This window comes from Cryptotermes secundus, unplaced genomic scaffold, assembly GCF_002891405.2.
Source record: "Cryptotermes secundus unplaced genomic scaffold, Csec_1.0 scaffold1304, whole genome shotgun sequence".
Lineage (NCBI taxonomy): Eukaryota > Metazoa > Arthropoda > Insecta > Blattodea > Kalotermitidae > Cryptotermes > Cryptotermes secundus.
This window is the reverse complement of record NW_019723929.1, coordinates 740,941-757,188: the sequence shown is the minus strand read 5'-3', so window position 1 is coordinate 757,188 and position 16,248 is coordinate 740,941. Positions and strand designations below refer to the sequence as shown.

Sequence of the window (16,248 nt, the reverse complement as noted above, 5' to 3'; positions counted from 1 at the left end):
TTTTCCATTTGCTTTCCACATCCACATATATACTGTAACGTGTCGGCAAACCAGAGGAGTAACTTCTAGGGAAACGCTAGAATGGACCATTACATAGGAAGTAACAATAGCGGCACTGTAACCCCAACAGGGAGCCGTTGTACCGAGAACATCGAATCTCCACGGTTACGAGAATACGCGAAGGTTCCCACAGAGACAACGCAATAACAATGGGTCATTGCGTAGGAAACGCTGGACAAACAAAGCAACGTCTCCATAGTTATAACAAAGGGTTCGTTGCCTAACAGCGGCCAAGGTTATAAAAGCCCAGTTTCGGCGAGAAGTCTCCAGTCTCGGATCAGCCTTCGGAGAAGAGAGTCCAGTGTCTCGCCGAATATTGTAAGCAGTGATTGTGGCACTGCAAGTGTGATGATTGTAAAGTGTGTGTAAGGCGAGTGATAAGAATAAACTCGCTATATTGGAATGGCGTGAACTTATTTGTAGCGTGACACACAAAACACGCTACAATACAATATATATTATACAATTATAATCTACATTTTATCCAATTTATTTGTATTTATTTTACTATAAATTTAAAAATAAATTGTAACCAGTATCATTCAATATTACATAAACTATCATTTTTCCTAACACTGTGTTAGAGCTGATGAAACATGAACTTAAAGAATAGTGGAATGAAAGACCGGAGAAATATAAGAATCACAAGTTTTAATCTTTCTAAGGAATGTGTGCCCTAGCCATAGTAAAAATTCCTTCATGATTACTACAAAAAAAAAAAGAAAAAAGAAAAACTGCCTTGTTTAATTACAAACTGTGCTGCCTGGATTACCTTCAACTTGTACAGAGCAAGTAGTAACAGCTTCACCAACAGCATTTTTGGCTTTACACATGTATGTTCCAGAGTCTTCTGCATATGCATATAGGATGTCCAGAGCCACAAAACCAAAATCATACGTTGTCTTGAAACGATGACCTACAGGACAAACATTTATTGACATATTACAATAAACCCATAGCTTACAAACAAAAGCCAGGTCCCAGAAAGATAATGTACCAAATATGGCAGAATATAAGCTGAACCCCTACAATTATACTGTCTTGAAATGAAGGAAACATTTTATAATCTTACATTATTGCATAAAATGAATAACTCACAGTAAGAAAGCTTCAATTAGGTATGATGAATTTCTGTTATGACCTCTCCACTAGTTGGTAACACTGATTTCAGTCATGTTTGCATTAATGTACTGTTTAATTGAAGCTAAAGCATCATCTCTTGGCCATAACAATGAATTATATACTTTTATCAGATCTAGACAATCCAGCAACATTTTCCTTCTGTTTACAAGCTGCAACATGATTTTAAGGAGTGTCCATTCTGGGAATAAAGTGAGGCTTATATGCAGGCAAATATTGTACATTCCTGTCTATTAAAGTAACTTCCATAAATCAAAGTGCAATAGTTCAAGTAGCCTTTATTTTAACTCAAGCGGTTAGTCTCTGGCTTTCCACTATGGCACCCCAGGTTTGATCCCGGGTCTGGTCAAGTGGGATTTATGGTGGACAAAGTGGCGCTGGGGCAGGTTTTCTATGAGTACTTCGGTTTTCCCTGCCAATCTTCATTCCACCAACTGCTCCACAATCACCCTCACCTATCATCTGGGGCTGGTACAATAGGCCAGAAGTGGCCGCAGTACAAGGGACTTAGTCCCACCCCACTAGCAATAAAAAAAATTATTTACTAATAAAAGGTATCCCTGTAACAGGTCATGAAAGCCCATAGGGTTGTGAGAAGTCGAGGTTCCTACATTTTCTCTAGACAATCAGCTCATAGATGTCAGTAAGGTTGTCAGCCTTAGGCGCTGGCTGCTTTTTACCCCCCATGAGAATTCCTAGTAATCATTTCTGTTAAGAGGCTGAGTTGACCCCAGGGCCATAGTGTGGCTGGTTACAGTGGCTGTGCAATCCAAGGCTGCAATGTTTTCTACTACTTGGACACTGTGTTTATGGATTTGAATCTCACTCGGGCATGGATGTAAACTGCATTTTATCTGTGTCTGTGACGCAGTCCTTACAACAGGCTGATTACCCATCAAAGGAGTATTACAGAATGTCTATAAACAAGATTCTGAATCCCAGAAAATGGGAGAACTTGGACTGCATTGGTCTGTCATGCCAAGCAACATGAAGACATTAGCAATTAACTCACTCTTAATTAATAGCATCTCATAAATGAGGTCTACTATTTTAAAGTTTGTGCTCATGCTTCATGTTATAATTAACAGATGGCAGTCTTATGCTCTTCTGTGGTCTCTTTGACCAAAGAATGGATCTTATTTGTCAGTGTACACTAACAAAGATATATCAATATGATAATACTGCTACAGCAAGAACCTGATGCCATTTAGATGAAGCTGCAAAGGCAGGCATAGTGCCACTTACAGAAGCCCTCAAGGAGTTCCTAACTATAAGGCTACTTTTACCTTTGTTTATGTATCAAACACAACCTTAACAGATTAAACAATATTATTCTACAAAGCTAATAATGAACAGCAATTTCACTGATACCAAAGTATGTATATGATCTGTCTTTTGTGAATAACATGCTAAACTTTAAGAAAATAGATCAAACATATAAACAATGCAGAGTCAGCTAAACAAATATTACATATTTCATCAACTATTCTGAGATACTAGCAGGGATTTTGGAAGAAGATAAGTAAGGGGGAAACCATTCTACTAACATTTACCCAAACACATGTAATTAAATGTTGAGCCACACTCCGTCCCCTACAAATCTTCTTATTAATCTTTATACAATTCTGATAGTTCTGTAGGACTGTCAACTGAAGTTCACATTTTGTAATTACAGTAAAAATATATATTATCTTACTTAACAGTGCTGCTTCTGGGACCTCAAAAATGTACAAGTTTTACTGAAATGTGAATGTGCTGTATACTGCATCTAAATGCATCCACCCAAGTAAAGTTAACACAGTCTGAATATTTTTATAAAATGCCACTGTCTATCTCAGTTCGTTTCCATTCATAACAGCACCTCCAATGTCTTGCAAAGTTACTCACCCTGAGGGATAGGCCGCCCATTACAGTACCACTCCACCTTCATTGTAGGGTCATTAACAGGAGTCAAAGTTGCTTCTAGATGAACATTAAGACCTTCAGGTAAATGCTCAACATTACGCAGAGGACGACCAAACTGTGGCTTCTCAGCAATAACTGCTTCCTCAGTTCTGGTTCGCTTATAACGAGAATCATCCTCCAGGTACTGAATCTTCTGTAAGGCGCCCTCATGTTGGGTATCAAGAATGATGGATGATCGAGCTGCAAGAGATATGAACAAAGTGGGATATTAGATTAACATTTTTTTCTTTCTGTTGCATTCACTGTTGTATAAATAAAGCAAATCCACTTAATCAGAGCAGTACGCTGGTAGAGTAGTGTTTCAATAACAAATTTCATATTGGTAAGTTACCAGCCTCACAGCATATCACAGGATAGTTATAAATATATAAACACCAATTAGAAAATTGTTACCAACAAAAACACAATGCAATATCAACTGTCACATTGTCTTTAAGAGACAGTATACTGTTCATGATTGAGTCTCACATTGTTCAATGACAGTTTCGTAGCCTCAAATGAATGCGAGCTTGGTCATTAATGATGAATTTGGTAAGGATTTTGAAAGAGTTGGTTGCTGTCTGTGTTAATCTACTATCCATTACTTTGCTGGAGAGACAAAGGAAAACCACAAAAAAATCTCAGCCACAGCAGCCTGTAACCTGGTTGAGATATACATCTGGTACTTCCTACATAAAAGCCAGTAATATTATTGCTATACCAACAAATGTAGTATATAAAACTAATAAGAGATAAAAAAATAGTTTCTTAAAAGTATGACTTACATTTGACATTAAGTTTGATGGACGATGTGGCTGTTCCCAGCTTGTTAGTCGCCTTGCAAGTGTACTCTCCTGAGTCCTCTGGATACACTGACAGGATATCGAGTGCAGCAAAACCAAAGTCATATGTGGTTCGAAAACGATGACCTAGAAAATTTCAGGCTTAGTTTTAAAAGTCATGGCACAATAATAATAATAATAATAATAATAATAATAATAATAATAATAATAATTTTATTTAACATTCATCACAGTTACAAATTGTAACTCTCAAACAAGTCACATACATATACAACTTTCCAGTTTAATTGGCCTCCTGCCTAATCGACTGAACGTCATCATATATCACCAATAATAATGACCAATAAGCACTGATAATGACATTCAAAATATCCTTTTAATGCAGTTACATTATGTTTTAACACATGTTAATTGCTGCTGTTTCAGAAAAAACTGTAAATTTTACAGCAAACATCTACAAAATGAGAAGCCACCAGCCAACACAAACTACATTAGTAGGGATGGTCTTTACATGAGTGATACTGGAGTAAATTTGTTGTCTATCATTTTATAAAGTTTGAGGTGAAAACACCTTCACAGTAAAAGAATTAAGATTTTTCTTGAATTAAAGTCAATGAACCAGAAGACACTGCCTCATATTATGACCAAATGTTGCTTATGGCATCTGTAAAATGTTAAGTACATTAATTTCAACGTTTCATCTCAGCATATTCACAGCAACTAACTACTTTATGTGCTACTTTAATGTATTAATCAAGTTGATAACTTACCTGTTTGTAACGGTTTTCCATTGTGAAACCACTCCACCTTTAGATTTGGATCAGGGTATGGCTCAATGCGGCATTCATAATGGGCACTCTGTCCTTCTAGAAGGTTGGTAGGACCATTAAGCTGGGCTGTGAAGTGAGGTGCTTGGGTGACAACAATCTCCTCTTCCTCACGGCGACTGTAGCGGCTAGAATCTTCTAGTAAGTGCAACTTCTCTAGAGCACCCTCATGCTGGGATTCCAACAACAGTGAGGCCTTGGCTATAAGTAATAAAAAAATACATATTAGTTCCAGGAACAATGGAATTACCCCGTGTTAAATCTTTTGTAACACTGTAACATTTCATAATGACAATATGGTGCCTTGCATTGGCATATTTACAGGTCTTCATGCTGCAAAGTGTTCCTTCTTTTCTTAGCTATTCAACTGTCAGAGTTGTTCCTCTCTAGTCATATCCTGAGATAAAAATGAAGATTATAATGTTTTATAAGATCTAGTGCATCACATTTAGTAAGTAAACAGTGTTTACAGGAGAAACAAACACAGACTTCAAGGGAGATACTGAAAAATCTTGGCAAATGTGCTAAATATATTGTAGAACAGTTTGTGACTAAGAAAGCTGAAAAACAAATCTCAAACTTGATTTCCACGACTCCTGCATACAGAGTAACGACACTTCAGCAAATATATCTCCAGTAACATATGATTGGTTCTATAAGGATTAGACTCAAAGAGTGATAAAACTTAGAATTTTAGCCACTATATAAACACATGGAGTCAAAGTTTTCCTGCTTGTAGATATAACAAAAACACGAGAAAGGTCACACATCTTAGTATGCAACAAATCAAGAAAACTGAATTTAAATATGAAGCCTGAAGGAGATATATCTAAACTGAATTCACATTTCAAATAAATTTAAGGGATGCAGCCATGATAAATGTATCTTAACATGTTATTGCATGTCCAGACATGTCTCAAATTATTCCATCATTTCAGTCACTTGATGTCAGCTTTAGAAGTCCAAACTTATTTCTACCACATGTCAATTTAATGACATCCTATGATGCAGAACTATGTGCATAACTCTGTAAGATCAGAAATACAGTAATTGATCGATCCAAACAGGATTTTCTGATACAACAGTGAGCCAAGCACAAGTTTATGAGTTGGGGCATCATTCTGAAGAGTGACAAGAACCTTTCAAAAGAGACAAATGTCCTGAATGGCCTTAAACCAGTACAAATGATGAAGTGGTAACTCAAGTCTGTGATTTAGTATGAAATGACATGGGAATGACTATATGCGAAATGGCTGAATAGGTAGTTCAAGAAAAAGAGACTTCAATTGTAATTCACCAAAACAAACAAATGAACAAATTATGTTACTACAATCACTCCCAAAATTTATACTAAATACAAGGTTAGTTTATCTAATGGTTTTGGAACAGCATGTTTCAGACAAATTCACTGCAAGACTGATGGTCAGAAGCAGAAAGAAAACATCACATCTGTGGCTTCTGATTTGCCTGAATGTGCAGAAACTGGTGAAAATTTTGTCATCAGGTGATGACACATAGGTCTATAATTATGAATCCAGTACTATGCAGCAACAATCACAACCAGATAGCCTCGTCCTAACCATGACCCACGAAAGCACACCAAGTAAGCAAGACAACTAAAGTGATTCTGATTGTTTTTTTATTATGAGTTTTTTTGTATAATAAACATGGCCCAGAATGTCAGATCATTAAAAAACGCTGTGCTTTCAATTGTGGGATGTCTACAGGATGTGGTGTGCCATGAACAATAGAAGAAGGAAAGAATGTGGTGAGTGGCAAATTCACTATGACAATGCAACTGCCCACTCAGTCCAGGTCTGCATCAGTGTTTAGCTACTCATGACTTTCATCTGTTCCCTAAACTTCCTAAACCTTGAAATGCAAAAAATTTTGTGATGTGGAAACAACTGAATGGAATGTAATGGAGAAGCTGCTGATGATTTCAAAATTGTACTTGAGAAGAGCTACCAACACTAGCAGGAACATTTGAACTAAAGTGTACATCCTGAAGAAGCTTACTTTGGAGAGGATTAAACTCCTACAGGTAACTCTTTTTATGTATTAAATGAGTATTTTAATTACAAATGTACATAAATTTGAATGTTTTAATGCCATATTTTAATATAGTTGGTATGGGAGATTTGAGGGGTTGTATTGTGGTTACTTGTGAATTATGTCTGTTAATCAGGATATTATCTTTTTGCCTTGTATTGCTGTATGTGTTAGATAGTTAATGTGGGTGATCTTCGTTGTGTGGCTTGTGTGACTTTGTGTATATGTTTGGTGACTATTTCCACATCCTGGGTCCGTTGCCTGTATGGATGTTTATGGAAAGTGAAGGATGTGTATGTATGTATATGATGCGTCCTGTATCAATGTATTTTGATTTATGGGAAAATGAAATAAAGAAAGAAAGAAGGAAAGATAGTTGGTCATAAATGTGTAATGCATTTAATTCAGTTAATTTGGGTAATTTGAGTGAAATTGTATTAATTTTAAGTTTTTATAGTAATGTTCTTTTTAAATTATGTTTATTAATTATAACTGTAATAAGTTTTTTTTTGTTCTGTTATCTATGTTGGTTGACTAGTGTGTGTGATTTTGGTTGTGTGACTTATGTAATTTATTATATGTATAAATCTATTATCAAAGGGACTATTTCCACATCCTAGGTTTTTTGCCTGTATGGATATATGGAAAATAAAGGAAATAAATGAATGAATATATGAATAAGTTTGTAAAAGAAGTTTCTAAACATTCACGCCATATTCAATTATATCAGGTGTAATTTAAAACCTTGAATTTAAAGTCAGAGGTATTCTTGAATATGGGGTATGTGTGGAACCAGGTTACACTTATTAACAATATAAGTTCTCTCATATCTTCAACCACTCAACTACAGATACATTCTGCAAAGAAATGAAATTTTTAAACATCAGTACATCTAATTATGAATACACACTGTGCAACAACTTACAGTGAACAATAAGAGTAGATGAAGTGACAGCCTCTCCTAGCTCATTGGTAGCACGGCACGTGTAAGTGCCTGAATCTTCGGGATACACGTATTTCATGTTGAGCGCAACATAACCAAAGTCATGCATAGTAGTTACTCGGTTAGCTGAAAGAAAGAATAAGAATACAAATTTAAACAAAAACAAAATCTATGTCTAACATGGTGACAGACACAAGTAATAACAGTCAATTACTCAATACTGCACACCATGATAAAACTGACAATTCATATAACACTGAGTAATGTGTCAATGCTTTCTGTAAGTTTCTATAATTGAAAGAGTAACCAATGAGGAAGTATGCAATTTAAATAGATCCGTTTGTACATTTAAATTAAAGATGCGCAGTTTCATAACATGGGAAATTTCTGTACTCTGTACAAAAAGTGATAGTGACTCATCCTTCTGTTGAAAATGAATCTGAAATGAATTAAATATAGAATCATGTTTACAAATATATATATATATATATATAAAATGTAACATTGTGTTAAAAACATATTTCTCTATGAAATACATGTAAGCAAAACTGAAGTTGACCCTTCATCTTCATAAAATACTTGTTGAGGAATATAAAATTTGAGACTGTGCTTAGTAACTTATTTTCACTAAATGTGTATAGTATTACATATTAATATATTTCGTGACTTCTGAGAGAGGTAGATCATACACAAAACACTGCAAAAACGGCAAAAGTTATCCTAAGTTGAATTTAATTAACAGATGAATTTGAAAATGTAGATGTATCTGCAGGCTATAAATGAAACAGAACTCAAACATTGAGTACAGAGAGATCTAGTCTGCAGCTAATAATATTTGACAGGAACTCTGACAAGCATTATTAAAGGGACATGATTAATCTACAACCTGCCCAACAAGGTGGATATCACCTTAATCTGAAAGTAAAAGTCTCAATTGCAAGTAGTCCAAATGACGTACATACTTAGAGAATGATGCAGTCTAGCCTATAATTTTATGTTTTTATAAATTCATATTATTATTTGGGTTAATGTAATTCACTGTATTAACTGTACACAATTACACTGCTTCTTCATTTCATCAAATAATCTGTAACTTGAAACATTTGTTCCTGTGTAATGGCTCAATAAATTTCCATCTGTGGTGATTCGGCAAGGTAATTTCTCCAGAGACCCTCCAACACTGACTCAAGACTGTAGGAGTCACAATGAGCCATTCATGTATACAAAAAACCGATAATAACAGAATAACCTGAAATGACTCAGTTATCAAAGTAACAATTTCTGCATACCATTTCTTTTATTTTAATTGTTTCTTGCATCCTGTTGTGTATTTAATCAATATTAGAGTTAATTTCACCGACCACACAACACGTTTTTATTATTGTCACACTACATGTTTCGACCTCAAGAGGTCATCCTCAGATGTACGAACACAGTTGCACAATCACGCGCAATCACATTCGTTTTTCCACTTATTTCGATCTTGTATCCTGTTCAGGTCTACGCTCAATAATATATGTCGAGTTTCTTCTTATAAAATACAAGTTNGTAGACCTGAACAGGATACAAGATCGAAATAAGTGGAAAAACGAATGTGATTGCGCGTGATTGTGCAACTGTGTTCGTACATCTGAGGATGACCTCTTGAGGTCGAAACATGTAGTGTGACAATAATAAAAACGTGTTGTGTGGTCGGTGAAATTAACTCTAATATTGATTTCTTTTATTGCTTGTTGATGGACTATTAATGCAACAGAAAACATTATGTCACTCACATGCTTCGATAGGCACACCATTGCGCAACCACTCAACTTTCAGTTTAGGATCTCCAACAGGGATAAGGCGAGCTTCAAAGTGAACTGCTTGGTTTTCAGCAACTCTTATGTCTCTCATTGGTTGAGTGAACACTGGAGCTTGAGTCACAGTCTCCTCTTGCACAGTCTGCCGCTGGTAGCGCGATGAATCTTCCAAGTAACTAATACGATTCAGTGCATTCTCATGCTGTGACTCCAGGTAGATTGATTTCTTGGCTGAATGAAACACACATCACATAAATATAAACTATCGATTCTCAGTTTCTTTGTGGAATATCAGCGAAAACGAATTTTACATAATTTTGCAAGTCCAAGGTCTTATTTCTTTTTAATATTCCAGTCATATAGAACTGAAATTGTCTGAATATGATGTCATCATATTTATCTCATTGATTTCCCTGAATAAACAACGGTTATTTAGCTGTTTAGATCTCCTTGTTGTTTTGTGACCTAAAGGGTTGACACTATCAGCTTAACAGACTCCTACTGCATAACATCGAGAGTAAATTCTACTATCTCAACAAAAAATTTCCTTAAACACCATTTTAATGTTCTCTATCAATTCATTCCTTGCCCTTCATGATAGTCTCCATTCTTGAAATTTCTTGTTCTTTGTGCATTTTTCTCATACAAGTGCTATATGTTTGGCCCATCTCAGTTTTCAACACATTAATTACATCTGAAAACAGTACAAACCATGAAATTCTATTCTCTTGTCTCTAGTAACTTAATCTCTCTTTGATGCAACTATTTTCCTCAAGATTTCATATTAGAATATCCTCACACCTAAGACACCAAATTTTTGATCCATAAAAGTAACAAAAAAAAATACAGCTATCAAGTACATGGAGGACATTTGAGAGCCTGCCACTAATCTTTCAGCCAGTCTGGTGGGAGGGACATATGCTACTCAGGCCAACTCACATTCACACTCTCACAGCATGTGTTTCAGCTGACTGTGTAGGTGACAGGCCAATAGTTCATATACATCACAATTTATTTCTAATATCACCCCAATAAATCTCTGAGCAGCTACCATGAGTGGGCTTATTCATTATGTGCCTGTCAACCATAAACCCAAAGCCCTGCTACTGCATTAAATAATCAATCAGCCACTTCACTTCATGTCAAAATGCCAAGTAAGAGTTACACATAAGCACAATAGATCACTGAAGGTCGCGGTGCAAGGGCCGAGAAGGCCCACCCCTTATATATTCATTCATTCAAGAGTTACACATTGAAAAGAGCATTCATTTAACGTACACATGTTAAAAGTAAGTACAAGATTCCAGCATAATTTTCAGGAATTTACAGTTCCAAATAAAAGAGAACTATTTATACAATCATAAATAAATTCACACAAACAGGATCATTACTGGAGAGAGAGAAAAAAACAAACCAAATTACAGTACTGAGTTCTCACTAAAGAGAAAAGGGATGTAACTGGTGTTAGGCTAGACCATTCCCCTCATAAATATCTTAGCAACTTTCCACAGAAGAAAGGGGCTTACAGTTTCAGGTTTGAAGTTTCAAGTTTACTATGGTTCTACAAAAAGAAACTTCAATGTGTGAACGTTAACATTTTATAGAGATACACAGGATATGTAACAACAGGGAATATTTCTGGTATCTGTTGTGTGATATGGTTAAATTTTGCTTCAGGTTTTGTTATTGCAGTGCAGGTCCAAATATGAGAGACATTAGTTGCTACAAGGTACTTTTCTCCTCTGCTCGACTAGGCAAACGATTATCACTAGGCTCTCAAATAACCTCCCTGTACTTAATGCATTTCTTCATCACATGAGGTTTCAAGTTTTCTACATACTGTTTTACAAACCAAAGATTTAGTTTACAAAATACTCAAGAAACCTGAGTTGTTCACCTATCTTAAACATTTTATGAAATGTACGAGGTGTGTTCAGGAAATAACGGGAATTTTAAAATTTCGCGGGTTTGGAGAGTCCAATTGTCAAAATTTTTTTTTTATTATGTTGGTATACATGCCCCTGAAGTACAATAAAATTTTCAGCTGTATTCATTGCTTACTTTGTCTGTGGCAGCCGCTAAGGTTAGACGTGTTTTTATGAGCTTGGCGATTTTCGTTTGTTAAAAGAAATGGATCAAAGAATTTGTATCAAATTTTGCGTAAAAAATGAAATAAAGTGTTACAAAGTGTGTGAAATGTTAACAAAGGCCTATGGTGAGTCTGTTATGAGTAAAACAAGAGTTTACGAGTGGTATAAGCGTTTCCAAGATGGCCGTGAAGACGTTGCAGATGACGAGCGCCCCGGACGCCCCAGCACATCAACAACCGATGAAAACGTGGAAAAAGTGAAATCAAACGGTCAATAAGGAGTACTACCTGAAAGTTCAACGCCGTTTGCGTGAGGCAATCCGAAAAAAACGCCCGGATTTGTGGAAAAACAATTCATGGCTTTTGCACCACGATAATGCACCTGCTCACACTTCGTTGCTTGTTCGTGAATTCTTGGCCAAAAACAATACTGTAACGATGCCCCAGCCTCCATATTCGCCAGACATGGCTCCGTGTGACTTTTTCCTATTTCCAAAAATAAAGAGAACCTTAAAGGGCCGTCGTTTTACAAGCATAGATGACATTAAAAGCGCATCGCTGAAAGAGCTAAAGGCTATCCCAAAAATCGAGTTTGAGAAGTGTTTCGATGATTGGAAGAAGCGCTGGCGTAAGTGCATAATATCGAATGGGGACTATTTTGAAGGCGACAACATTAATGTAGACGAATGAATAAATATTTTTTCCAAAATACGGAAATTCCCGTCATTTTTTGAACACACCTCGTATTATCCTTCAATGGGAGCAGGGATAGTGTAGATGGTATAGCAACTGGGTATGGGCTGGATGACTGAGGGGCCAGAGTTTGAGTCCCAGCAGGGTCAAGAATTTTCTCTTCTGCACATTCTCTAGACTGGTTCTGGGGCACACCCAGCCTCCTATACACAGGGACATTACCTTTACCCTTTTTTTTTAATTCGCATAGTGAGGGGTGGAGTCCAGTTGGGTCCACTTGGCATGGTGGCCACTGATTGGCCTATTGTACCTGCCCTGGGTGATTATGATGATGGAGAATTTGGTGGAATGAAGATTGGTAGGGGAAACTGAAGTACTCGGAGAAAACCTAACCCAGTCCCACTCTGTCCACCACAAATCCCACTTGACCAGACCTGGGTTTGAAATCGGGAAGCCAGCGACTAACCGCTCAAACCATGGTGCGGCCTTACCTTTACCTTACTATACTTTATTAACATGTGAATTTAGAACAATATTATATTTAAGCATCCTGTTGCACTCTACACGATAAATGACACAAATTCCATCCCAAGTGCAAACAATATATATTATATGTCTTTGATCTTGTTCTTTCTACACTACATGTTTCGGCCTCTATCGGCCATCATCAGGTGTATACTCTTAACGTTGCTGCCACACTGAACCCAGTCTAAAATTTAACATTTAAAAACACAATGTCATATTCTTCGTATTATCAACATCTACATCGTTGATATGTGTCTGGTATGTAGATTATGTTGCACACGTCAAATCCGATATTCTTGTAGTAGCACTTTAAAAATCTTTAGTTATGATGTTTTTAAAACCTTTTAAAGGTTTTAAAACCTTTTAAAAACATCATAACTAAAGATTTTTAAAGTGCTACTACAAGAATATCAAATTTGACGTGTGCAACATAATCTACATACCAGACATATATCAACGATGTAGATGTTGATAATACGAAGAATATGACATTGTGTTTTTAAATGTTAAATTTTAGACTGGGTTCAGTGTGGCAGCAACGTTAAGAGTATACACCTGATGATGGCCGATAGAGGCCGAAACATGTAGTGTAGAAAGAACAAGATCAAAGACATATAATATATATTGTTTGCACTTGGGACGGAATTTGTGTCATTTATCGAATTTAGAACAGTTTAAACAATGGGTTTAAGTTACAATACAGTGCAATACAATACACTACAGTACAACAGTCATTATTAACTTACAGTGAACTACAAGATTTGCTGAAGTAACTGCCTCTCCAACAATATTCTTTGCTCGGCAAGTGTATGTTCCAGAGTCTTCTGGGTAGCAGTATAGAATGTCCAGGGCAACGAAACCGAAGTTGTTTGTCTCTGTAAAGCGGGAACCTGGGAAGAAAAATTAATGTCACATGTTTTAGTAACTTGTGGAAGGGGTTTGGATTAGTGAATAGATTTATTGGATACTCACAAGTTGTAACTACAATTAATTATAACACTGTAAAGATTACTGTAATTATTACACATCATAACTACAAATAATTATACCACTATAAAGGTTACTGTAACTATAACACATAAAATAAAGTCTTCATTGTCTGCTTGTTTAGTTATTGCTTGGTTTCTTGAATTCTCTATCTAGATCCCTACACTTTTGACTTTCTCTCTCTGGCTGTCCAAATCTTGGACTGAGCTAATTTCATGCAGACTGAATACAGAATACCCAGTCGGACGATTAACTCTCCTTTGCTATTGTCTGATGCCATGAAACGTGTAACGTTCTCCAGGCAACGCACTGCTTTATACCAGCATATTCACTGCTGCAGAAACGTGTTTCAACTAGCCATTGTCTAGCAACAGACATCTCTGTTGTGCTTCTCTGATGGCACACTTCTGGCGTTCAGGCATCATGTCACATCAAAATTGGAAACATGCGTGTATATAAATAATATAAAATCCCCACATACTGACTTCTGCAGTAAGTACATACTATAACAGAATCATGCAAGCAGCAGACTTACTGAGTTGAAATAAAATATAAATTTCAAACTAGAATATCTGCATCTGAACATGACAACATTGGACAAAACAGCATGTTTAAGATTTATACTTCTATCATACAAGCAGACAAATATACAAAATAGATTAAACAGGATAAGCACTCACTAGTTAACAATTAACACCAGATATTTCACCTGCACTGAAAACTACTGTAAAAAGAAAAAAACTAGACCTTTGTAGAATAGACTTCAAAGGAGATCGAACAAGATTATGGACCTGAGAAATGTTCAAATGTATACTGGTCCTGCAAGGAGTTCAATGAGTTACACATGTTTCTTCTGATTTCTCAAGACCTTATGCAAATATATTTGCATGGTTTCACATAAATTTAAAGTATGATACCTTATTTAATAAATCTGTTTGTAAATTCTGCAATACATTTGGAACAAAATAACAATATTAAAATTATCACAGGGTGATTAAATTTATACATCCAAATTTTCACTGCCCAGTATATGTAATACAGATGGACTTCAAATTGTAAACTGACTTCTCAAAGATCTTCATAATGTAGTATGAATAATGATACTGAATTAGGAAAGACTATGTGTGATTTCACAGCAGTAACCATGAACATAATCCTCATCTGGGATGCATTACCATGTGTTCTAGTACATCCAGTCTTCCCTCTCCCTATACATCATTACTTCCATGTTTGAGTTATTTCCTACCCTGAAGATGGAGGCAACAGAATCCTCCAAAACCTTGATAATGGTTTACCACATTATATGGCATCACATCCCAGAAGACAGTGGTGCTATTTTTACCACCTAAAGAACAACCAAACACACTGAACAACAATTTCTCTAAGTACTTATTAATAGTTTCCCCTTCTCTCTCTTGAACTGATAACTGATAACATTTTCAAAGAGCAACTACCACATACACTCTATTGACTGAAAGTGATGAAGTATGTATCTAAATTTCACAATAATGATCAGAAGTTCTATAACTTGCAGAACAACATCAATCCAAAATCTTGAAACAAAAGTCCCTGGGATGAACAATAGTAGTGTAATTTGAACACCTCACACTCGTTTGTCATGGTGTTTTCAGTATTCTTACCTGATTTGACAGGCACATTGTTATGGAACCATTCAACTTTCATTGTAGGGTCTGATACTGGGATGAGACGACACTCAAAGTGTGCTCTTTGCCCTTCTTTGATGTCGATATGCTTCAGTGAAGTGGTAAATATTGGTGCTTGCTTAGTTGTCTCTTCAATAAATTCGGAACGCTGATAGCGGGAGCGATCCTCTAAGTACTGGATCTGTTCAAGACCTGTCTCATTCTGGGTGCCTGTCAAAATCTGAGCACTACCTATTAAGTGAAAACAAATTATATTTATTATAAATCTATAACTTTCTTCTTATTCATCTAGCACATTTTATCACTAATATTTTAAACATTATCAGGATTTAATACTTCACTTACTAATAAAGAAGTTCAATTAAAACATATAATTTAAGATGCTGGATAAATTCTAAGAATGTCCAAAAATTGTAGATGAGAAAAAATCTATATTTGATGGTCACAGTTACAGCAAATGCAAAGAAATAATACAGCAGTATGGAGACTGTTAAAAGAATTGATTACATTAACACTGTGACATGGATGGTGCAACAGGAAGTAGGGGTCACATGAACTCTGCATTCTCGCAAGTGACGTCTCATACCCCCACTCCTTCCATCATTATGCAACACTCGGTAAACATCCCTCCCCGCTAGGCTGTGACATCACACAACAGGCGAGTCCATGCAGCGACTATTCATACGCAATGTGTAAGTAGAAACACCTAACAACAATACCTG

At 36.0% G+C, this 16,248-nt stretch overlaps 1 protein-coding gene across 2 annotated transcripts in view; it reads right to left on the bottom strand.

Annotated features, from left to right (window-relative positions):
- The window catches only part of LOC111862209 (titin), a gene marked incomplete at its 3' end in the record, with an annotated part of 157,350 nt that overhangs the window by 19,785 nt on the left and 121,317 nt on the right, over nucleotides 1-16,248 (bottom strand). For both annotated transcript variants that reach the window (XM_033750585.1, XM_033750584.1), the window contains 8 exon segments: nucleotides 833-976; nucleotides 3,088-3,345; nucleotides 3,930-4,073; nucleotides 4,718-4,975; nucleotides 7,752-7,895; nucleotides 9,545-9,799; nucleotides 13,622-13,765; nucleotides 15,503-15,757. In XM_033750585.1, the coding sequence (XP_033606476.1) occupies nucleotides 833-976; nucleotides 3,088-3,345; nucleotides 3,930-4,073; nucleotides 4,718-4,975; nucleotides 7,752-7,895; nucleotides 9,545-9,799; nucleotides 13,622-13,765; nucleotides 15,503-15,757 (1,602 nt within the window).